The 24,443-nt window shown below is 46.0% G+C and overlaps 2 protein-coding genes across 5 annotated transcripts in view; both read right to left on the bottom strand.

Annotated features, from left to right (window-relative positions):
* Positions 1 to 12,244, bottom strand: part of CYP21A2 (cytochrome P450 family 21 subfamily A member 2) — a 21,781-nt gene extending 9,537 nt beyond the window's left edge. Inside the window, exons 1-7 of the mRNA XM_066582044.1 lie at positions 12,230 to 12,244; positions 6,406 to 6,532; positions 4,728 to 4,907; positions 4,455 to 4,544; positions 4,191 to 4,345; positions 3,851 to 3,946; positions 2,605 to 2,715 (exon numbers count right to left, since the gene is read on the bottom strand). Of these exons, the coding sequence (XP_066438141.1) occupies positions 2,605 to 2,715; positions 3,851 to 3,946; positions 4,191 to 4,345; positions 4,455 to 4,544; positions 4,728 to 4,907; positions 6,406 to 6,532; positions 12,230 to 12,244 (774 nt within the window). The remainder of the gene's footprint in view (positions 1 to 2,604; positions 2,716 to 3,850; positions 3,947 to 4,190; positions 4,346 to 4,454; positions 4,545 to 4,727; positions 4,908 to 6,405; positions 6,533 to 12,229) is intronic.
* LOC136580462 (histone H3-like centromeric protein A) lies at positions 12,147 to 24,443 on the bottom strand. 4 transcript variants are annotated; one of them, XM_066581048.1, is made up of 5 exons: positions 24,364 to 24,443; positions 19,052 to 19,235; positions 18,661 to 18,818; positions 18,493 to 18,570; positions 12,147 to 12,901 (listed from the first exon to the last, which is right to left on the bottom strand). In XM_066581048.1, exons 2-5 carry the CDS (start codon positions 19,203 to 19,205, stop codon positions 12,767 to 12,769), a joined length of 525 nt encoding a protein of 174 aa, XP_066437145.1. In that variant the 5' UTR covers positions 19,206 to 19,235; positions 24,364 to 24,443; the 3' UTR covers positions 12,147 to 12,766. The 4 variants fall into 4 exon arrangements, with proteins under 4 accessions (XP_066437145.1, XP_066437142.1, XP_066437143.1 ...); XM_066581045.1 differs by having other exon boundaries at positions 24,353 to 24,417; XM_066581046.1 differs by lacking the exon at positions 24,364 to 24,443 and adding an exon at positions 24,226 to 24,346.

Raw genomic sequence — 24,443 nt, 5'->3', positions numbered from 1 at the left:
GATTACTGGGTTTGGAATTTTGGTCTGGAGGTAATAACTCTAACAGATCCAAATCCCCTATAAATGAGTGAAGGAGGTTTCAAGTCCTAAAGTCCTTAACTACTCATGCAAATACAAGCAATGAGGCCGTTAGCATAGCAGGACAAGGAGTCAATCCTCCCTAGGTACAGAGGAGTATTTTTCCCTACACCCTCCTTTCTTTTTTCTATCTTTTTTCCCCCTTTTCCTCTCTCCCAGTAAGCTCAAGGTTACTGCATGGACAGCAATCCCTACAGAAAGATAGAGTGCTCAAGAGGTCAGAGCATGACATAGGTTAGTTCCCATCGCCTTGATGGTAGGCTAGGGAACTACCATCAAGGCGATGGGAACTAACCTATGTCATGCTCTGACCTCTTGAGCACTCTATCTTTCTGTAGGGATTGCTGTCCATGCAGTAACCTTGAGCTTACTGGGAGAGAGGAAAAGGGGGAAAAAAGATAGAAAAAAGAAAGGAGGGTGTAGGGAAAAATACTCCTCTGTACCTAGGGAGGATTGACTCCTTGTCCTGCTATGCTAACGGCCTCATTGCTTGTATTTGCATGAGTAGTTAAGGACTTTAGGACTTGAAACCTCCTTCACTCATTTATAGGGGATTTGGATCTGTTAGAGTTATTACCTCCAGACCAAAATTCCAAACCCAGTAATCTCATGCATGTAGTACTCTTTATCCCTACTCTCATTGTAAGGAGATCCTATTGACCATTACACCTGGCATGGGACTATTGAAAGTAGGATTGATAGAGAAGAAGGGTTTAACATTTGAAAGAAATGAACCTCGTACCTACAATCTTTATCTATCCCCTCACCGAGGTTAAACCCTACTAGCTCAAATTGAACGCTAAGAGCTCATTTCCTGATTGAGGATTAAATATTTTAGTGATACTCTATCTATGGAGTGATACCCTAATTGTTTACCATCATAACTCTGTAAACATTATTGTTGTTATTATTACTCTCTAAGTACTAAGTCTCCTGAGGATCCACGTACACTCAGTGGTGAAACGCGTAGAGTGGGAGTACTGTTTATAATGAGTAAAAAACATTGACAAAATTAAAATCTCTGACACACTGTCCTTTTGAGCCGTTCACAAGTCTCAGCTCACTAGGCAACAAGCTCTGACAGAGATAACTATCTTCTTAGGTTGAATATCACTTTCTTGCAATCTGAAAGTTTCTGCTCAAACATTGTCGCCATGAGTAGGAGTACTGGCCATAAGGAATAAAAATTGACTAAAATCAATTTCCTTGACATACTGTCCTTTTGAGCTGTTAAAAACTTTTCAGCCCATTAGGCAGTATTTTTGACAGAGATATTCACTTCCTCAGGTTGAACATCACGTTTCCGCAACCTGAGTATCTCTGGTCGAATTCTGTCATTATATTAATAAAACTACAGATATCTAATTGGGGTTCCGGTTTTTGGGAAATCCATGAACAGCCCCCATGCAGACTGTATTCCTAAGTGACGTGCGACATTAAGAAATACGGAGTATCAGAAGTAATACCAAGTTGTAATTTTGAAACCCACCAATCATTTTTCTATCCACCATTTGGTGGGTTAACGCCTTTCCATTACAACTTAGATTTTGTGTTGTGTCCTTTGTTGTGCCCAATCGTGTTTTTTAGATAAAACTTAATAAAATTTATTACTTTTAACCAAGTCACGTCTGTGAATAGGGCTTTTTCAAATTTTCAGTCGACTTGTGCTGCCCTCTCTGTGAATACAGGTCTTCATTTGGAAGTTTAGATAAAGGTTACATATGTGTCCTGCAGTCTCATGTTACTGCTGGGAGCCTGAGGACAGTGTGCTAGACATTGGCTATACCCTGATATAGTATCTGTATGGATATCTGACTTTAATCTAGATATGGAGGGATATGTTTACATGCCTTTGACATATGTGTATTTTTTGAGCAGCACAGATATATATTTGCATGTATACATATGTTCTCAGTTATTTCCCACCTGTGTGCAATATTTTAAATAGTTTTTATATTGGTTTTTTTTTTACCTTTTTTGCTATGCAATTGTCTATATACACAGTAATAAAAAGGAAATTCTTATTAAGTCCTGTACTCCATTCCTTCTTTTGTTTTTGAAAGTTTATATCTAAGGAGGGACTGTTTGCGATTATTGGATGTAGGTTATAGGTAATAACTACCTTAACGTGGTTTATTATGATGTCCTGTCATTTCATTGAATTGCCCTCAGAATTGACAGCAGCATTTAAACAGTTAACAGCCACAATCAGAGTTATCCCTGATCGTGGCTGTTGCGGCCAGGTGTTGCCCATCAAGGACAGCCAACACATGCCATGTATGAAGCGGGTTCTGCTGCCAAGCCTAATCTATCAATCCCTCACACATCCGCTCTATATGCACAGCAAGTGTCACCGAAGGGTTAAGATTTCAGCTTGTTGTCAGTGAACGGGAACGTTCCTATTAACATCCAGAGAATGAAAAGCTAATGACGAAGGTTGGTCGCAGCTTTCTTTTTATTTATCCTATACAAGGACAAATCCGGTTCCTCTCGGTGATACTAGTACAGGTTTCATTGTGTTCTTACCCTCAGGAATGGGATAAAATCCAGGATGCTGACAGCCGGAGCCTCAAACAGCTTGACTATAGTAACAATGCATCGGTGGATGTCCTGGAACGCCGGGTCTGACAGCTTGTACTAGGAGACATAAGATACAGAAACATAAAGGAAGGCCTGCAAAGTAACAGATCGTCCAGCTTCATTGGCTATAAGGGGTCTGAGCAATACAAGGACTGCAGATACGCCTGTCTGAATGGCCCTGACAATTGTACTAAAGTCTATTCAGTGGATTCATCTGCTTCTGGGAAAGCTGGGTGACAACCTACTGGATGTGCCGGAAATTACAGCATGAGGGAAGTCACCCGGTTCTCCTAGGCTCCAAAAAGGCACACGTCTCTACACAGTGATCGGCTTAAAGAGGGCATTTAACCCCTTATATTGATGACCTATCCTTAGGATCAGTCATCAACAATTGATCTGTGAGGGTCTCACTCTTGGGACCTCAGTTCCTGTACTCACTGGCAGAGGGGCCAGATCAGATGTCCACCTTAGGGTCAGAGCTAGAAGTACAATAGGATGTACTGATTCCAATAAAATCAGTTGGGAATGTACCTTCTATTGCCCTTCCAGCTCTGACTCCAATGTGGACAGAGCTTTCTACATCTAGCCCGCTGCTTTGAGTGCGAGGGGCTGAGATCAGCTGATTACTGGGGGGACATCAAGATCAGCAGATCCTTGCAGATCAACTATTGATGACCTAGCCCAAAGAATGCCTGGAATACCCCTTTAAGGATGCTCTCAGACAGGTGGAATTATTCTGCATTCTGCACGTCTCTGTGCAAATTTTGATGCAGACTAGAAATGGCTTATCAGCCTCCAGTTCCACATTAAAATCTGCAATGAGACTTGTTGGTTTTGGGGTGGAATTCGCAACGGAGGAATGAGGAATTTGAACGGATCTGTGCTGGCGATCACAAATGGAGCATCTGGCGCAGATGTGAACACAGTCTTATTTGTACGCTGTAGGATTGAGCTTTGACAGATGACTTTTTTTAAGGTATGTAACTATGAATATTCCTCTATAGATGTAGCAGAGCTCAGTTCGTCCGTTTCTTTTGAGCACTGGGATAACTCGTGATTTTGCAATAAGTTCATTTTCAATTTTAAGGATGCATAGCACATCATGGTATCACGATGACTGTCGCACACTCAGCTCTGCTACACCTGTAGTTGTACAGCAGGAATACAGATATGGAGTAGAATGAAATCTTACTGATATGCCAAATGTCAGCTCTGCGATCACTTTACATGTGCGCAGGGAGAAGTCTTCTGCTACGTTGATTGGATCCCCATTTCTGTCCATAAAGTCCTGCAAAAGAGAAGAAGGGGCCTCAGTATCCCATATGGATTCCTCACTAGAGCTGCTGTGATTGGTGAGGACTCTGGAACCCAATTATCCTATAACCTTTGGTGCCAACTCCCTGGCTGATAAATGCAGTCAAGTCTGCCAACTTCTCTGCCAGGAACGGGGATTGTGCGCCCACTTCTAATTCTACCACCTATCATGATCAATTATTATAGAACTGAGGGACATAGTGATAAGTGGTCCCCACCTGGCACATCTCCTTGGCCTCTGCCACCAAGGTCACCTCCAGCCTCCTTCTCACCCGCTTCTGTAGGGACATGTGAGTGAGACGTCTCTGCACCTTCCAGACAGGCGTGTAATCTCCAAGGGAAAGATCCTTCCCGCCCAGTGAGATCAGATCACCTGCAACGTAAGGTAGAGCGTAAGCCAACGCCAACAATAGTCAACTTACGTATAACGACTAAATCGGAGAAGGAAAGCCATCCAATACCCCAATACAACATGGACCTACCCACGTAGCTCAGTGGTCTGCCGGCAAAGTCAGCCCACTTCTTAATCAGAGCTTCACGGATCAAAGCTGCATTGTTCAATACGACAATGTCTGAAGTGGCGGAAACAGCAGGTCATTAGTATAGGTTGTATCTCTTTAAGCATCGTATGGTGCAGAATGAATGGTGAAAATAGGTTACTGTAACTTTAAAACGACATCTTAAAAGAGTTTTAGCAATAATGCAAAGTTATAGTAAGAACTTTCCCAAAATCTCCCCGACCATCATATACTCACCGTGACCCCAGAAGCTGAGCCGATAGATGGGGCCATATTTCTGGGCCAGATGCATGAAGTGGAGAGGTAGATCGCTGTGCCCCAAATCCAGCAGATTGCCCAAACAAGGTAGAGGTGTGGGGCGAGGAGGGAACTGGTTCTGGCTGAATCCTGAGAGGCGACATTTGATGTGAGAACATCCTACATATAGAAGCAGCAGGATGAGGAGGGATGGGAGCAGCAGCAGAGGGACCATAATGAAGCTTCAGATGGAGGCGGCGGCGGGTGTATATGTATGATGGGGATAACCTTGGGACACACAGGGGGAGGCGAGTGAAGGAGAACAGGCTGCAGGTAGAAGCAGCTGCATCTCACATGAGAAGAATGGACTCTGCCCAAGACTAATAAGTCTAATTAAGGGTTTATTCAGACAGTGCAGCCAAGTCGCATTTTATTAATGTGATTATATCAAATTGCCACGTTTTAGTTTGTTTGTAAAACTGCAGAAATTTCATGGAAATAAAATACAACTTGTTCTCAAAGTCGGACTTCACACAGCGTGACTGTACAGGTTTTCCATCCCACACATGCTGGCAATCCACAGGGGCCAAATCTGCACCTAAATGGTGTGGGTTTGTCAAGAATTTTAACCCTTGCATTCCAAAGACTGAATTCGGCATCAGACAGCTACAGCATAAAAAGGCACGCTGCGAATTTGGAATCTGCAGTCTTTTTCAAAAACCATGAAAGATTACCGTATCTTTTGCTTCATAAGACGCCCCTAAGGTTTTAGAGGAGGAAAATAGGGAAAAAATATTTTGAACCCAGACCAGGACGTGTTGGAGGAATAAAGAGCAGTAGTACCGCCTCGGAATGAAGTATATACACCACTAGGTCAACCTGCCATTCAGGATCCAGGGACAGCTGCGTGTAAATGTAATGGTGATCTTATTACTTGTCACTCAGCTTTCCCTGAATGCCATGTTTGACTAGTTATAGCAATGTAATGATTGCATAACTCTGCAGCTGGCATTCAGAATCCTTGAAGAGCTGAGCTACAATGAAAGGACGATTCCATTAGTAGTAACACAAATTTTCGGGAAAACCTGCATGGCACTTCTGATTACAGTGAGGTATACATTGGTGCCAAGTTGTGCTGAAATGAGCTGTACTTACAGCTCTCCTCCTCTGCTATGTAGCCAGCTGTGTGATAAGGAATGGAGGAGAGCAGTAAGCTGATTGATGGGGGACCAACAGTTCCGGTATTAGTGTTTCTTGACGCCACCAGCAGCTAGGGTTTAGACAGGAGGAACGCCCGTCACACCCCCAGCTCCCGATAGGCTCAAGGCTGGAAGGTCCTTTATTTTCTGCACAGTGCAGGGAGGGCGATGGGGAAGTGGCTCTGGCGGCCCTGCACCGCTCCCTCAGTGACAGTCAGGGCCGCAGCTCCCCCACTCCGTGTGTCGCCGGGCACTGCACAGTGAAGGGAGGGCTACGGGGAAGCGGCTCTGCCTTCCCCACCGCTGGCCTGCAGTCTCCGCATTCCCCTGGCTCCCTCCCTCAGTGAGAGTCATGGCCGCAGGTCCCCCACTCCGTGTCTCGCCGTCCGCTGCAGAGTGGAGGCCGACGGGAAAGCGACTTCCTCTACTGCTGATGGCGAGTGCAGGAAGGCTGACGGGGAAGTGGCTCTGCTGCTCACTCTGTGTTCCCCACCGCTGCAGAATGCTGACAGCCGCCCAGGAACTTCGCTGTGCCGCTGCTCCCTCACTGTCCGGATACGCAGGGCACTCCAACGCCGCTAAGCCACTGTTAGTGAGTGCCAGAACCTGACAGGGAAGAGTGGCCGGCCTGTCAAAAAAACTGTATCTGGTCACCACCCACTCTTCCAGTGGCGTCAAGATACACTAATACCAGCAGTTCCTAGGGGTGGCTGCTATAGAGCTGACCTGCTATCCTAATCAGACAGCAGGGGAGAAAAGCCATCCAAGGAACAGCTGATTAGCTGCTCCCCCGCCCCACTAATCAGTAGGACTCCATTGCTTTTTATGCGGTTCTGGCCGGCAGCTGTGTGAGAAGGACTTGCGATCTTTTTCACACACCTGACGGGTCCGAATTTCGGCATTGTGCGCTTTACAGGACGCATTGGGAAGGGTGCGTCTTATAAAGCAAAAAATAGGGTAGTTGTGAAAAATGTCTGCACCGTGTGATTTATAAAATCTCAATATGGCTTGTACTGAAAATGCTGCAGAGCTTCATAGCATTCCTGGTGCGAGTGAAGCCAGCCTAAGGGCGCCTTGCCTCAAAGCGAGAGGCTGCGAAATGCCGCAGCATTTACAATAATAATAATAATAAACTTTATTTGTATAGCGCCAACATATTCCGCAGCGCTTACATAGACAGGGGGGAATACAGAAAGACAAAATACAAACATTACAGAACCACGGTTACATATAGTAATCAGTTGATGGAAACAATAGGGGTGAGGGTCCTGCTCCAACGAGCTTACATACTACAAGTAATGGGGTGATACAGAGGGTAAAGGGGCTGGAGATGTGCACTGTATGGCGAGGTGGAGAGTGAGCGATATTATACACATAGACAATGGTCAGACATTTAGCCGTGTGACGGCAGAAACGGTGTGACTGCAGGAGCGGTTTATGATGGCTAGCAGGGATTGCAGTCAGTAGGTCAGGGAGCATGTTATCAGGCGCAGTACAGAGAGGTTTGTTTAGGGAATGCGGTGTGCCTCCCTGAAGAGGTGCGTTTTTAGAGCACGCCTGAAGTTCTGCAAGTCCTGGATTGCTCGGGTAGCCTTTGGTAGTGCGTTCCAGAGGACCGGTGCTGCTCTGGAGAAGTCTTGGAGGCAGGAATGAGAAGTTCAAATGAAAGGGGCACTCAGTCTGGTTTCATTAGCAGAGCGGAGAGCCCGGGCTGGTTGATGGATTAAGATGAGGGAGGCGATATAGGGGGGCGCTGCACTGTGGAGGGCTTTGTGGATGAAGGTAGCGAGTTTGAATTGAATTCTGTATTTAACGGGCAGCCAGTGCAGTGACTGGCACAGGGCAGAGGCGTCAGAGTACCGGCTGGACAGGAAGATGAGCCTGGCTGCCGCATTCAGGATGGACTGGAGAGGGTAGAGTCTGGTGCAGGGGAGGCCGATCAGCAACAAGTTGCAGTAATCGAGCCGGGAGTGGATGAGGGCAACAATAAGCGTTTTTAACGTCTCCACAGTGAGAAAAGAGCGGATTCTTGCGATGTTCTTGAGGTGTAGCTGACATGTTCGGGCCAGAGATTGGATGTAGGGGGCAAAAGAGAGATCAGAGTCGAATATGACCCCAAGGCAGCGGGCGTGTTGTCTAGGAGTTATGGTGGCGCCACACACTGAGATGGAGATGTCAGGATGAGGTCGGTTAGTGGAGGGCGGAAATACCAGTAAGTCAGTTTTAGAGAGGTTTAGTTTTAGGTAGAGAGAGGACATAGTGTTAGAGACAGCGGACAGACAGTCGGTACAAGCCATGTTGAGATTTCTAAAATCTCCTTCACCTGCAGCGCAAAATAAAATTGAAATACAAGGGTTAAAATCCATAACAGATCCGCATGAAAAACTGCAGCCAAATCCACATCATTTAGGTTTCAAATTTTGCCATTGCAGATTCTTGGTGTATTTGCTTTGGGTAAGGCAGCCTTCGGGCTTCTTCACATTAGCATAGATCGCCCCGTTTTCACGGCCAGATGATATGTGCTGCCCATCTGATGCATTAGTTACCAATGCATCAGTTCAGATGGGCATATTCCTGATGTGTAAAAATGGTCAGCCGGCAAAGAAAGGGCATACGGTGCACATTCTGGACGGATGTTTTTATGCTGGCCAGAAAAGATAGTTCTGGAACTGTGTTCAGCTGCAATACGGTGGCCACTGCCATAAACTTCTATGGTTGCAGCTGCAGACGGTAGTTTAGCAGAGTCACTGCTAACCTCTCTCCCCCTTGCTAGCTGTCTTCAATCAGCAGGGCGGAAGCTAGTATGCTAAAATCCCGCCACCTTGCCAGCAGCTCCCATAGGCTGGAGCAGAGACGGGGAGGGACTAGGTCTGCTAAACCCCCCCCCCCCCCTCGTAATAAGCTGGCAAAAGGCGGAGAGGGGGCCGTATTTAGCAGAGCTAAAACTCCCACCCCCTGGCCGATGGTACCCCGGGGCTACAGCATATACGCGCCGCAGCCTTGGCTGTCTAAATGGGTGTTAAAACAGGAGTTTTAACCAAGTCACGTCTGAGTCTCATTCACTGGATTTTTGGTCGTGCTGTGGCCAGCCGAAAATAGTCACACCCGTGTGAATGAAGCCTTAGGGTGTCTTCACACAAAATTATATTGGCTGCTGACTTTCCACAGTAAAAAAATTGGCAGCCACTACACTGCAAATCTGCAACAGCCAAATCTACAACTAAGGCCTCATGTCCATGGGCAAAAGAAGAACTAAAATCCGCAGAGGATTTTAACACTTCTCTTGCCCGCGGATCCGCACCCCATAGGGATGCATTGACCACCCGCGGGTATATAAATACCCGCGAATGGTCAATAAAAGTGATTTTTTTTAAAATGGAGCATGAAAAAATCTGGACCATGCTCCATTTTCGTGCGGGTCTCCTCCGCGGGGACAGCTCCCGCGGGCTTTTATTGAAGCCTATGGAAGCCGTCCGGATCCGCTTGAGACCTAAAATAAGAATATACTCACCTGCTCCGGATCTTCCCTTCGCCGCGGCTTCATCTTCTCTCCGTCGCGGCCGGATCTTCTTTCTTCGGGCCGGCGCATCGCGAGGCACGCAACCGACGTGCCCTGCGCATCCGCCGAGCCAAAGAAAGAAGATCCGGCCGCGACGGAGAGAAGATGAAGCCTCGGCGAAGGGAAGATCCGGAGCGGGCGAGAGGTAAGTTAATTCTTATTTTAAGCGCTCATGCCCGCGGGGCAGGAGGGACCCGCTGCAGATTCTCCATGTAGAATCCATAGCGGGCCTGATTTTCCCCGTGGACATGAGGCCTAAAGGATTCAAAGATTTTGGTGCCGATCTGCTGCAGGTTTGCATTTCAAAAGGCTGAAACTTGTCAAAATCCACATCATAAACTGGCATTCTGTGGATTTAGACCCTGCAGCGCGTTTCACATACACAGCAGATACTGCGCCGAATTGTTCCGCTCCATGTGGAGATTGTTTTTTTGTCTAAATCTCGTCCATGTGGCTTGTACTGTAAAGGTTGCAGAATTTCTGCAGCATTTCCGTCCCGTCTGAAGGCACACGTCGGATAAAAAAGGTTCACAAGTAACTAAACTGCTGGTGAAATTCTCCTACTGCAGACTTTAAATAAATAAATAAATAAATAGTTATATATTCAGTACTGCGAGTCGATTGCTGCTACACGTGGGTCAGATTTCTTCCATGACCGATACTATAAGGATTGTGGATTTTCCCTTCCCAAGTCCACATGGACCATCTGTAACATTTCCACCAGGTGTGCATTTAGTATAAACAGGAAAGATGTGCGGCTTGTCATCCAAAATGGAATACCTTGCCCACAACCGGGTCACCAGTGCAACAACGTCTTCCTGATTAGACTAAATTCACAGAGCCGAAACGCTGCAGTTTGTTTTTTATAGCTTCGTACTGATTTACGTTACCGATAATGCCGTGTGGTAAGAGGGCCCTTTAAATGGCAAGCTTTCTTCTCACAACCCACAATCGTGGGCCATGACCTTCGTCTGTGCTTTATCGCTTCATCTAATGAATAATGGGGGTTGACGTGACTGTCGACCTTGGACAGACCGAGAAGATGGATTCTGAGCCCAGAATGATAAGTCAAGGCGAGATGGAATGCGGGATAAGAGAAGACCGCAAACAGGCAGTGTTGTATATTACACTAAACAGACACTTTATTAGAGACGCTATCTAGAAGCTTGTTGGTCTTCAGAACCGCGCAGTTCTTTGTTGCGTAGATTCCACTAGGTGTTGAAGGCATTTTGCTGAAATATTGGCCCATGTGGACAGGAAGTTTATTTTAGGCGCCACAAGGTAGATGGAATTGTCAGGTCCTGATCAGCTGACAGAAAGGGAGTCAAATTCATGCTGCTTGTGCCAAATTCTAACCTCCCAGCAGCACGGTACAACAGAAACCTTGATTCATCTCACCAGGCGATGTTTTTCCACTACTTAGTGACCCAATTTATGCTCTTTTACCCACTGGACTCTTGCTTTTGTGCATTTCCTAGACCCAATGGCACTGGAACTGGCGAGCTGTGCATTCGGATAATAGTTGGAGCACCAGCATTGTATGAAGCTGCAGTTTGCTGACTGGGCAACACCTGTTAAAAGAATACCTCTGCAGCGCCACCTATTGGAAGGCAGCATCATGACACATTCTTCTGCTGACACTTAAAGGGGTTGTCCCGCGCCGAAACGGGTTTATTTTTTCCAAACCCCCCCCCCCCCCCCCCGTTCGGCGCGAGACAACCCCGATGCAGGGACCTAAAGATGGCCGCCAGCATCTTCTCCCTCCGTGGACCGCAGCTCTTCTGTGCTGTCCATTGCCGATTCAAGCCTCCTGATTGGCTGGAATCGGCACGTGACGGGGCGGAGCTACACGGAGCCCCATTGAGAAGATAAGAAGACCCAGACTGCGCAAGCGCGGCTAATTTGGCCATTAGACGGCGAAAATTAGACGGCAACCATGGAGACAAGGACGCCAGCAACGGAACAGGTAAGTGAAAAACTTTTGATAACTTCTGTATGGCTCATAATTAATGCACAATGTACATTACAAAGTGCATTAATATGGCCATACAGAAGTGTATAGACCCACTTGCTGCCGCGGGACAACCCCTTTAAACTTCTGTGGTGCTTACAATGAGCAAGAAGTCGCCCAGTCATCCAGCTTTAGTGATCTGAAAAACAACGACTAGAGAATACACAAGGACTCCTCACTCACTCGGTGCCAGTCAGGGGCCAGCGTAGACCCCGGCCGGTGCCAGTCAGGGGCCAGCGTAGACCCCGGCCGGTGCCAGTCAGGGGCCAGCGTAGACCCCGGCCGGTGCCAGTCAGGGGCCAGCGTAGACCCCGGCCGGTGCCAGTCAGGGGCAGCATATACACGGACAAACAGTCACCTATAGCTGCTCATTTGAGTGATTTGGGCAACTAATCGGCCAGTATAAAAACAGCTTGCACTGTGTAATCATCCTGTCCTAACTGCAACAGAAATCTGTTCTCTATGTACCAACTTCCTACTGAGCTTCAGTCAATGTGAACAAGCAGAGCTGCAGTGTGAAGCATGAGGGATGGACATAGCACAAGCTGAAACACTCATAAGCTACTAGGTGGATCTCAGACCACCTTACAGCTAACTGTCCTAATTGAGTGGAGATAAAACTATAAGCAGGAGACAATCACCACATTAAATAAAGTTATAAAAACTTTTAGCTTTTATTAACAGAATAAAACATTTCTTTGAATAAAATGCAAATATAAAAACAAGACATTACCAAACAAAACGGCATGAAATCAATAGTCAGGAATTCCCCCTCAGCCAGTCAGAGGTGGCTCTAGTGGTTGAGCGCAGCAGCGCCACCATGTGGTTTTATTACAACCACTACCAATGATTATCTCAGTGAGGGACGTATATTTGGGATTTCACAAGAGCAACCTTCCCGCATCGTGAGATAAACACACAAAACAAACAAAAAAAGTGTGTGGGGGTGGGGGGAGGGTTGAAATATACAGCCATGCTCAAAAAAGCTGTTGTAAGCGCACAGATATGGAGCGCACAATTGTGCATGTGCTCACATGAAGGAGCCATAAGGGTGCGTTAAGACGTAGCAGATGTGGTGTGGCTGCACCTAGGTGATCAGCTGTTTGTCTCAGACCCCGCAGGTCGGCACAATGTCAGGGCACTGAGATCTTTCACTTTCCAGACTACAACTTGAACATAACAGAAGTTATAACATTCTTGTAACAATAAGAACAATCTTGTGGAATTTAAAACTATTCCCATGTGGTCATTGATGGAGTCGGCCGAGGGTCTATCCCTCGCCATCAGTGATGCCACGGATTTTCTGTGCTAGTTGCATATCAACTGGGAAGAGCGTTGCTCTCTTAGCATGAATGCTGCAGAGGTTGGCATCTTGTAGAAGCATTACAAGATAGGCCTCAGAAGCCTGTGGATACAGAAAGACAGAAGAGCAATTAGTCCTTCCTACAGTGACCGATTCCTCTCTAGATCCCTACACAGCTTAAATGAACTGGGCCTGCCTCTGGGACCTTAGGATGCATCCTGCCTATGTCCAGCTAAGCCATATGACTAGTAGACAGGATCCCCCACTGAGGCCCTTCCTTTTATGACCTAGCTTTGTTTTTTTTTTCTTCTTTAAATTCAATAATTTGTATTGAGTGTTTTGACACTCATTCTTAACATAAACTTACATTCCCCCCCCCCCTTCCCACCTCCGCCCCCCCCCTGCATTCCCAACAGTTACATCGGCATGTAACACTATATGCATCAAACATATTAGAGGAGTTATTTCAGTCTATACATAATGTCCTTAGATGAAGAGTCTGGTATTCTGTGGTGTGATCCCTTCTTCCACAGAACAAGGGTAGCCGGCCTGTAGAGCTCCATCAAGTACAGAAGGGGGGGGGGGGGGGGGGGGGGGGGGTCATGTGACCTCCCAGGATTCCCTGCTATGCAGAGCTGGAGGGTCAGACTTAGACCCTGGCAGCTCTGCAGGTGACTAATGTCGCCACAGGGGTTGCTTTCCCCTAAAGTAAAAAAAAAAAAAAAGTGAATGTCCCCCAGAGGTCTTATATGAGGTCATGGGGGACATAGATAGTAAAAAACACAATTACATAAATAAGTAAAACAAGAAAACAGAATAAAACACTACATACATAAGAAAGAGAATAACACAAAGCAGACGCCAGCAAAAACAGTCGCCGTATGCGCCCTGTAAACCAAAACCGTACATACTATATATCAAAACATCCGAAATAAATAGAAACCCATTTCCATACTTTATTTTAGTGTAAATATAAAAATAATTTTTAAAAAAACTATAAATGTTAAAAAAAATAATTTTTTTTTTTTTAGCATTTTACCCCCCAAATAAAACTAAAAAACGGAAAAAAAGAGTCAGTGAAAAAGATATTAAAAAAAAAAAAAAAAAAATAGTCCTACATGTCATGGAAAAAAAAAAAAAAAAAAAAAAGGCGTAGCAAAAATTATTTTGGTAGCTAAAGGAAAAAAAAAAAAAGGGAGCAGTATAACCGCCACATGGGTAAAATCGCTAAAAAGTGTCTGGTCCTTAAGGTACAAAACAGCTTGGTCCTTAAGGGGTTAAGCTTGCACCTCCACAGCTCTCACTCCTAGGCTGGGACATCGCTATAGGCTAGTTGGTAACAGTTAGGCCTCATGTCCACTGGACAATTAGAATTACAAAATCCGTGCGGGTGTCCCGCACGCGTGATCTGCGCCCATAGGGATGCATTGGACACCCGCAGGTAAGTAAATACCTGCGGATGTTGTTTTTCCCTGCCGCGCAGATCGCATGTGTGGAGAAGTCACCCGCAGCAGGTTCCATTTTCTGCGGGTCTCCTGCAGGCTTCCATTGAAGCCTATGGAAGCAGTCCGGATCTGTGGTACACCCGCACCTGAATTTCTGCTCTGCCGCGGGAGCGTGGGAGAACAGGAGTTCAAAAAAAAAAAGAAAAAAGTCCATGATGCACGGGCGCTGCTGGCATGCCAAGCACATCCGCAGGGCAGAGAAAAAAACAAAAATCCATCTGCAACAGACAAGAAGCTGCAGGGTCCAGACAGGTAAGTAGAATCAATTTTCACATGTCCGCGGGAAAGGACGGACCGGCTGTGGGATTCTGCATGGAGAATCCACGCAGGCCCGAATTTCCTAGTGGACATGAGGCCCAAGTCTCCAGCTTGCTACTCCAGTTGTACTCAGCCATTTTCCCCCGTATCTTGTCATATTTGTGGCCAGCGTTTCTTTTGAGATATATCCCTTTTCCGCAGGGTAAAAGGCCATTCACTTTAGTTTTAAACTCTCCCACTGTGGGGGGCATTTCATCCAGCCAATGTTGGGCTATCAGTTTCTTTGCCACAGAGCAACCTGATCAGCACTACTTGCTCCGCTAATCGGCAGATCACTCATGTAACCGAGTATGCACCCTAGTGGGGAGAGATCCAGATTTACTTTGTATACGGTGTTGACTAATGAGTGCACATCTATCCAATATCTGCTTAGTTTGGGGCATCTCCACATCATGTGTATTAACCCCACTCTTTGGATCTATACATAGCGGGTTATCCCTTACTCCTAGGTCATGCGGGAACGTTGGAGTGCGATATACTCTGTAATAGATGTAGTTGTGACAGCCTATGCAACGATAGTTTAGAGGTCATAACTAGAATCCACAATGGGCTGGACAATCTGCTTCCCATTTCTTTTTGATGGTCAGTGGGTTTTGTAAATGTAGTTTTCTTTGTAGTTATTCATACATCGTAGATATTACCCCCACGGTGGTGGAAGATGTACTAATATTGTCAGCCACAACAAAAGGGGGACATTTTTATCTCTGGCCACAGACTATGATAAGCCTGCCTGAGCTGTAAGTATTGGTAAAGTTGTCAATGTCCGTCTCCATCAGTATCTGGGAGAGCCGCTCTCTGCATTTCCTTTTTCACCCATCAAATCCTGTTAGTTTGCTAAGCTCTGGTAGCCATGCAGTATCCCATATTGGGGTATACTGTGTACATCCCAAGATCCCCTCCGTGTCCCTAGTCACCATGTTTTATGCATGAGTGAGCGCAAGGAAGGTGCAGGCATTAAGTTTAAAATCATTTCTTTCCAGGGCTTCTAGTAAACGCATTCCATCAAAATAGTTTAAGGATTTGAAAGCTAGCTTCTTGTTCTTCTGTCTCCCACCTCCTAAGATTTTGCATCTGTGCAGCTAGAAAGTATGCCATAGGATTAGGTCAAGCCAGGCCTTTCCCCTCCTTTGGGTTATGGAGCATCTCCAATTTTATTTGGGCACATTTTGACACAAAAAAAAAAAACAAAAAAAAAACCCCCTTTTCAGATTTTTACAATAAAACGAAAGACATTTTTTATATTATTAGTCTCCATAGGGATCTTTAACTTGCGGTTATCTGATTGCTTCTAGAGTATAATGCAATACTATGGTATTGCATTGTACTAGATTTTAAAAGCCTGCCTATTAAACAAGCACATACTTAAGAGGCAAATGATCATGGCAGACTGGGAACTTTCAGAAGTCCTCAATCTGCCACAATACCTGGACAGCACCCCGTAATCTTACCACGGCAGGGCCATTTGGGACAGAAGCGCTGCCATCAAAACATTTAAGCTAGGAGGGTTGTAACGTGGAATTAAACTCGACACCGTTTGATGCGAGTGGCCTATAGTAGTGAATGAAATAAGGAGGTCTGGTGTCGGAAAGTCAGAACTAAAAATAATTTAAAGGCTAGGATTCTTGTGGGAATTGCACTAGAACGATAGGAAGGAATCTCTTTAGAGAAGCAATAGTACCCTGGAAGGTAAGGATTGTCAGAAGAACAAGGTTCAGGATACTACTAGTATAGGTACTACTGTGCCATCCAGCTGGCTGGAAGGACTCCCAGAAGAATGGGGTTGCCTCTAGGCTGAATGTCTGCAACTCAAACCACATATAATATTCAGTACCAGCGCTGAGCAGTATCAACATACTAAGAACAGTTCAAAAAGGAAAGAGCAATATGCCATCCAGAAATGATCCTCCCAGGGAAAGCGAAAAGGCAGATACTTGAAGCATTGCCGAAAACGAGAACTACAGCAACCTAAATACTCCCCCTCCTGGAAGATCTAATGATGCTATGGGGGGCTTGACTTTGAGAAGCCAGAAGAGTGTAGTAGGTATATGGTAACCTGCTCTGTGCAAAGGGGAACAGTTGTCTGGGACCGGCCAGAACGGCGTGGTTATGAAGATATTCGGGGGCAGGACTATGTTAGATAAGGTCTTGCTATGAACCATGGTTTATGGAAGGTGATGAGACAACTTGAACCTCCTGGGACTGTAAAGGTATGTTATGTAGTCTGTAGAGGAGCAGCTATTCTGACAATGGATTCTGCTACTGAAATAGGGGGTAATAGATCAGCCTGAACGCTGACATTGCTTAATCGTATCAGAACAAGGACAAGAAATGTTTGTTTTACTATCATCGCATTCAGAGACTCCTAGAATTTCCCCCTCCTCCTACCCCCCAAAAGGTGCTGCAAGGTGGGTTTTTTTTGGCAGAGAAAGACGACCTTTTTAATGTTAGCATTTGGTGATTTACATGACTGATTGCTTTCTATCCTGAGGAATGCAAAATTAAAAGGGGTCTGTACAACCAACCAATGACCTATTCTCAGAGTAAGTCATCAATAGTTGATTGGCAAGGGTCTGCTGCCAATGATCCCACCGGTAAGCTGATCCTTTGGCCCACTGTCAGTGCGGTAGGGTCAGATGTTGTCATCGCTGGTTGTTATTGGTCCAGTTCTGACAATAATGAGGAGCAGGTAGTGCATTGATGTCAATAAGAGTGAAGCCAGTTATTACATTTTCTCCCGTGACCACTGATGACGACATCTGGCCCTACTGCACTGATATTGGGCCAGACAATCAGCTAATTGGCAGGGATCCTAGGCAATAGATCCTTGTCTATCAACTACTGATGACCTATACAGATGCTAGTTCATCAGTTATAAGAGCCCGGAATACAGCTTAACTACCCCAGTATCCTGAAAAATAAGACCTACTCCAAGCATAAGCCCTAGCATGATTTTTCAAGATGCAGAATGATTTTGCAAGATTTGAAGATGCTTGAAATATAAGCCCTACTCCAAAATTCAGCCCCGTTTAGTTAATAAAAAAAAAGTCCATTTGAATAGTGACCAGGCAGCTATACATGTAAAAAAGTGAAATCTTTGGGAGCAAAAAAGTAACATAAGACCCAGTCTTATTTTCAAGAAAACAGGGTATATTGGCCAGGTCTCTTAGATATTTTTTCCACGGCATTCACTGTGTAGGTTACATTATGTGGATTTTTTTTTTAAACCACAAGAGTTTTTGCACATCAGCCATTGCGTATTTGGGTGTGCAACAGCAGTTTACTGTCGTTTTGCACATGCAAGTTATGTGCAATTGTATACACAGAAAAAAAGGGGGGCTGGGGGAAGGGGGGGGGGGGGTGTCACATCCCGCTGTCAGAATCCAAACCAGCTGTCTGCATTCGGCCTTTGGCTTCCATGGCCCCATCCCTGTCCTCTGGTGCCGAAATCAGACGATTTCTGTAGTCAATCAGAAGCCACAGTGACCTCCTGGCATCATGATGGCTAGGCCTCATAGGCAATCTTCAAGTCTTTGGATGCCATAACAACCCAATGGCACGCTTCGGTCCTCTCCCTTTGTCAGCCTTTTGTTTGCCATGGTTGCATGGACCATGGCATGCAAAGAGTTAAATGGCTGGGGTCAGAGGTTTCTCAACTCCCAGCCAATAGAGCTGGAATCTGGCTGTCAGACAGCTGGGCCCCCACTTATAATGGCACAGGCCTTATTACAATGCACTGCAAAAAAAGGCATAAGTGTCAGAATAAGACCCAATAGGGAGCACAAAAAAAAAAGAAACATATTGATGGTCTTCAGAGCAGCTCTTCCCGCAGGCCCACACATTCAGTACATGCACAGCCAATCATACACTGACCTCTTGAAGGGCCATTATGGCCTGACTCTGCCATAGGTATGGCACGCCGCAGGTATGTTTCATACACACTTGTCTCACCTGCAGGAATTAAATGGTAAAAGATTTGTCTTACTGATCACTGAAAATAGAAGAGTGAAAGGAGCAGCCGTAGAGAGCAAGTCCACTCACCGCCCGGGCGAAAGGAGCTTTGGGCAGTAGCAATTTGGTAGATTTCTGATATTTCCTTATCTCAGTTAAGGCCTTGGCTCCTGGGCGGTGGCGTTGTCGTCTAGGTGGTTCACGTTCACCTCCACCTTCACCTTTATCGTCCCTTGCTTCTTGTCTCCCTTAAAAAGAAACAAAGCGCAGCTGAAAATGAAGCTTCCTGTAGCTGCCACTAGGCGAAGATCGCTGTATACATAATCACACTTTGAGGGGCATCATTACTTTAAGGGAGGCACAGAGGCGTGGCTGAAAAGATCGCCAATAGGAGAAATGCACGGATTGTCAGTCTTTTTATTCTGTAAAAGTTAGGAGGTCTGTGCAAAAAGAGTAATAGTTGAATCACGGTGCTACTTACTCTGTGGGGATTGAGGAGGAGCCTGTGGAGCAGCTGCAGACCGCCTCTTCGGATTTTTCGATTTTCTGCTATGAGAGGCGCTGCTCAAAGGCCCCGCGGGGCTGCTCGAGGGCCCCGCTCTGCTCGAGGGCCCCACGCTGGTTGTCGGTCTCATGATGAAAGAATTGCTTCCAATAGACACAATCTGCATAGCAAATTAAAAGAATTAAAAGGAGTATTCCCATTTCAGGAATCCTATTTCAAATTGCAAAACATTGCACTCACCCATAAGAGGTTTATTTCCGAATTTCGTCATATCCAGACATTGCACCTATTGTTTTCTCTGCCCTCTGGTTGTTTACTGCTTGCTACCAGGGAAACCAACCACCTCTTCTACAAGCAGCAGGTTTCATCATTAACACAGAAGGGGGTTCTTTTCTGTAAAAGCAGTGAGACTGTGGAACTCTCTGCCTGAGGACGTGGTGATGGCAAAATCCATAGAGACGTTTAAGAGGGGACTAGATGTCTTTTTAGAGCGCTATGATATTACAGGATATAGACATTAGGTGACCAGCGGGTTGTTGATCTGGAGGGGGTCTGGGAGTCCGGTAGGAACTATCAAAGGTTGATCCTAGCGTCCTCTGCTATATCTTTCCATAGAAGAGGTGGTCCGTTTCCCTGGCTATGAGCTGTTAACCATCAGAAGGCAGAGGAATCAATATCTGCCTATGTCATGTGGATAGTGCGAGATCCGAAAAGATCTCGCGCTATCCAGTAGTGGGAGCCGTCTGTCACTGATAGCCAGCCTCCAGATATAACAGCGGGGGGGGGGTGTTTGTTATTTCCCGCTGTCTACGTAGATCGCAGCATGGGAAGGGTTCACAGAGGGAGCGCTCTCCCTTTGTGAGGTTATCAGGCTCTCGCTGGTTACCATGGTAACAGGGCGCCACCTGCAGGCGTCCTTTATACCACTGCCCATGATCACTGTAAGAAGCGATAAGGCATTGCAGGAGAGAAGTCCTGCAATGCCTTATCATAGTGATCATCGGTGGTATGCTGCAAGTCCCTCATAGGGACAAAAAGAAAAAGTTGTAGAAAAACAAGAACAAAAAAAACAACTTGTGCTTTTTTCATATTAGCATAAACAAAAAAAAAAAAATAAGAACTTAATCTCACATATTTGGTATTGCTGTGTCCGTAAGGACACATACAATAAAAGGAACACGCTTCTTGTCGTGCCTAGCAAAAAGCGTAAAAAAAAAAACTGATGCAAAAATGCTAATTTTTAGCATTTTACCTCCCCCAAAAAGACGCAATAAGTGATCAAAAAAGCTGTATGTACCCTAAAATGGTACCAATAAAAACTACAGCTTGTCTCGCAAGAAAATAAGCCCTCACAGAGCTCCATCCGTGGAAAAAAACAAGACCTCATACGGCCGCGTCAACGGAAAAATATAAAAAGTTATGGCGTTTGAAAAATGGAGATGAAAATCCGCAAAAAATCGTTCCGTTCTTAAGCCCAAAATAGGCAATGTCCTTAAGGGGTTAAGAATGACTTACCGGGTAGCCTAAGCTCATACAAGACCATCTCCAAGTACCTTTAGGCTGGGTTCTCACAGGGAGTATTCCCGTTGGAAATCTCGCGGGTTGGTCGCAGCGGGAAACCGCAAGATTTCCGCCGGGAAAGCGCTGCTTCAAAACCCACAGGTTTTGGAGCCGCAGCGCCGGCTTTGCCGCGACGGATTCGCTGTCCCGTGTGGACAAGATTTCTGAGAAATCTGGTCCACATGGCTGGTTAATCCCGCGATTAGCTGCCGCAGGTGGATTCTAGACGGAACTTCCGTGGGAAATCCGCCCTGTGTGAACCCAGCCTAACAAGACAATTCCAGTTCTGCTGTGCAGAAGTGAAAAACCTTTGACTTCTGGCCGTTGCTACACAGCAGGGGTAGAAACACAGGGAACCATCACACGGATTACTCCGCCATGACGTGGAATCAGCAAGTCAGTCTGCTTAAAGCGACCCTCCGGGGCTAGGACAAGGTTTTGTCCACAGTTGGAAGGAGGTGGGCAATATTACCTGCCATTCTTTTTTGTCAATGTCACCCCAAACCACTGGTTTTGGGTAAAAAAAAAAAAAAAAAAAAAAAAAAAAAGCGATCCATCCATACAAGTTTGGCGGCACACAGATAGCAGTGATTTTGCGGTAGTTAAAGTAACAGTGGAGTCCAAGCCTTATAGGCTGACTGTCCCCATACTGACGGGTTATGATGACGAGACACATCAACAGCGACAATCGGAAGAACACGATGACATCAACAGCAAGAGTAAAGAAACTGCCGGATGTCAGCAAGTACCGGTATTGGTAAGTATACTGCAGTAACTCCTACAACAGACGCTTGGGGGGAGATCAATTATCAGAACCGCAAAAAAATCAATCATCTGTTAAATACCGCAGGAATAAAAGAACTTCCTGCAGGAGATCGGGCGGTGAATGTGGCATCATTAGCGGCTCTGCGGGGTCATGATAAAGAAAGGACACAAATCTGTGGGGACCACAGTGCTGACTTCATGGGCCTCAAGAACATCTCCTCCTGGATCCCCCTCACTGTAACTAGGTGGAAATATTGAATGGACTACTGCCAGGAGTTATAGTCCTGCAGTAACAGAAGTCCACTAATATACAGCATCTTGATTGTAAATCTAGTGTGTGCAGAGCGACACCTGCTGGTCAGAGGGTACTCTTGGTCCAGAGAAAAATGTAATGTATAAAAATAAAAAAAAATAAAAAAGATAAAAATTGATGCTAAGCAAAAAATGGAGCAGACGCCCCGAGTAACCAAAATGCAGTTTTCATTAATAACCCCTTCCTGCTATAGGATATACAGTTATGTCCCACGGGGGTTGGGGTATGTATGAAGAGAGATAACGGGGCGACCTCTTCATACAGCACGGGCACTAGCCGTGCGGCTGATCTGCACCATTAACGCTTTAAATACTGCTGTTGCAGGGAGCTGTACAGGTGTCATGGCAGTCCCCTCGACTGAAATGCCCAAGGGCCATATTAGACTGCCCATCACGCCGTCCCCATGGGGTGGCTTGAAAGACTGCCTTTCAGATCACCGTATGATGCACTGCTGTGGCATTACATCATACTGTAGGAGCGATCAAAGCATCACTAGTTTTTATCCCAAAGCAATGTATTATTTACCCCGCACAGTGAACATCACCTGAGAAAAAAAGACAGGAAAAAAAAAAACAATTAATAATGAACGCCAGAAATGCATCGTTTTTGGTCACCCTGTCTTCCGCTGCATTTCCACCGCTAGAAGCATGCATAAACGCAATTCTATGCAAAAGGCCGCGATTTGGCAGCGTGAAATCTCACACGGCAAACAAATCGTGGCACGCTCCATTTCTGAAATGTCACTCACCCGCCGCCGATCTGCGGCAAGCCGGCACATCAAACAGCCGGAGCCGCGGGCGAGTACGCGCTGGTCCCTGTATTCCAAAATGGTACTAACAAACTAAAGGACATCTCACAAAAAGAATATAAAAAGCAATAAAGTTTTATTGTTAAAAAAAAAAAAAAAAAAAAGTTTAATCACCCCTTTTGCCATATCAATAATAATGAAAAAAAAAATTCTAAATCCTAAAGGAAAAAAAAAAAAAGAAACACAACATTTGTAACGCCACGTTTGTAAAAGTCCGATCTAGTAGTGCATTATTTACCGTACACGGTGAACGGCGTTTGAAAAAAATATTAAATAAATAAAGAACACCAAAAATGCACTAACTCACCCCGTCTCCCAGAAAAAAAAAACAATAAAAAAAAGTTGCCTGTATTCTGAATTGGTACCAACGTTAACTACAGGACATCCCACAAAAAAACAGATGAGCCCTCGCACAACTACGTCGACGGAAAAAAATAAATAAAAAGAGCTATTGCACGCCAAAATAACATTAAATATCTTTGGGGAAAAAGAAAAAACAAAACACTAAGGGCTTACAGATAGTCCCCGACTTGCGAACATTCCAGTTACGAATTTCGCTACACGAACTATCTGTTCTGCTATGGCAGTACATCATACTGTGCAGGGAGCGGGCAGGCTTCTATCAAGCCTGTCCGGTCAGATCGCAGGACACTGCGGTTGCTAAGCAGCCGGAGGCCTTCTGAAAGGCCCTAGGGCTGTCTATGCAGAGTGCCTATCAAGCCTTGCGCTTGATGGGCACTCTGCATAGGCAGCCCTGGGGCCTTTCAGGAGGTCCCTGGCTGCCTAGCAACCGCACAGCGTCCCGCGATCTCATCATGGGACGCTGTATGGGCCCCCTGAACATCGGGTGCAGGCTGTTTCTTACAGCAGGTACCCGGCGGCAGCAGTTTCAACGAGCCGCTCGTCAGAACTGTTAACACTCTAATTACCGCTGTCAGAGCGTTGTATGGAGTGGGATCCACCCGCGATCCCGCTCCATACTACCATTTGGTCGGACTTGCGAACAAAATGGACTTGCGAACAGGCTCCTGGAACGGAACCTGTTCGCAAGTCGGGGACTACCTGTATTTAGACCAGTGGTCCCCAAACTTTTTGGCACCAGGGACCAGCTTAAAGCAAGACCATTTTTACAAGGCCCGCCAGGGTTGGGCAGGACATGGGCGGGGCTTTGGTTATATGGGGCGGGGCTATGAAGGGGTTGGAGTTTAGTGTATTCTTATTTAATTATGACATTTAGAATGTCCTGGCAGTACACACATAGGGCAGTATATAATCTCCCCCCTCCCCCTCTAATAGGCGGAGAATTCTCACCACCGGATCCGACCCGCTCGTCTGCAGGCGGCCTAACCCGGATAAAAATTGCTGGTTTTTATGGTAAAAAAAAAAAAATTAAAAAAACCATGAGATATTGATAACCCAGGAACGTAAACAAAGAGTAGAGCATGTCCGCCAAGACGTCAGCCATGTAACCCACAGCCCGCCCGCTAGGACCCCATGTAACCCAGACCCCACCCGCTAGGACCCCATGTAACCCACAGCCCGCCCGCTAGGACCCCATGTAACCCACAGCCCGCCCGCTAGGACCCCATGTAACCCAGACCCCACCCGCTCAGACCCCACAGAAGTCACTGTTTACTGCATGGTGAACGCCGGGAAAACAAAACCTCCCCAAAAGCTGCAAATTGCCTTTTCCCCCCATTTCACCGGGAGATTTGTAAACGTTCGCTACAACACAATAGCCCTCAGGCAGCCATGTCACCGGCGAGACAGAGCGACCAAGACAGGCTGGGAGCAGTAGTCCCACTAGGAAGCCCTCCGCCCCAGATTGTACCAGATTGTTACCACTCCGTGTCTCCTCAGCTCAGTCTCGCTTTGAATTTAAACATCCGGCCGCTTGCAGCCTGTGGTTACCTAGGTAACGG

This window comes from Eleutherodactylus coqui, chromosome 10, assembly GCF_035609145.1.
Source record: "Eleutherodactylus coqui strain aEleCoq1 chromosome 10, aEleCoq1.hap1, whole genome shotgun sequence".
Lineage (NCBI taxonomy): Eukaryota > Metazoa > Chordata > Amphibia > Anura > Eleutherodactylidae > Eleutherodactylus > Eleutherodactylus coqui.
Note: the sequence above shows the minus strand (reverse complement) of the source record. Positions and strands in the feature narration are given on the sequence as shown.

What these genes read in the sequence shown, in the direction of transcription:
- LOC136580462 (XM_066581044.1), bottom strand. Translation starts at nt 23,061, where the DNA reads ATGTTCGCAAGTCGGGGACTATCT. An exon ending in TCGCAAGTCGGGGACTATCT is followed by an intron (nt 19,236 to 23,037) that starts GTAAGCCCTTAG and finishes TTTGCTATGCAG; the next exon opens with ATTGTGTCTATTGGAAGCAA. An exon ending in CCATAATGGCCCTTCAAGAG is followed by an intron (nt 12,902 to 18,492) that starts GTCAGTGTATGA and finishes CTGTATCCACAG; the next exon opens with GCTTCTGAGGCCTATCTTGT.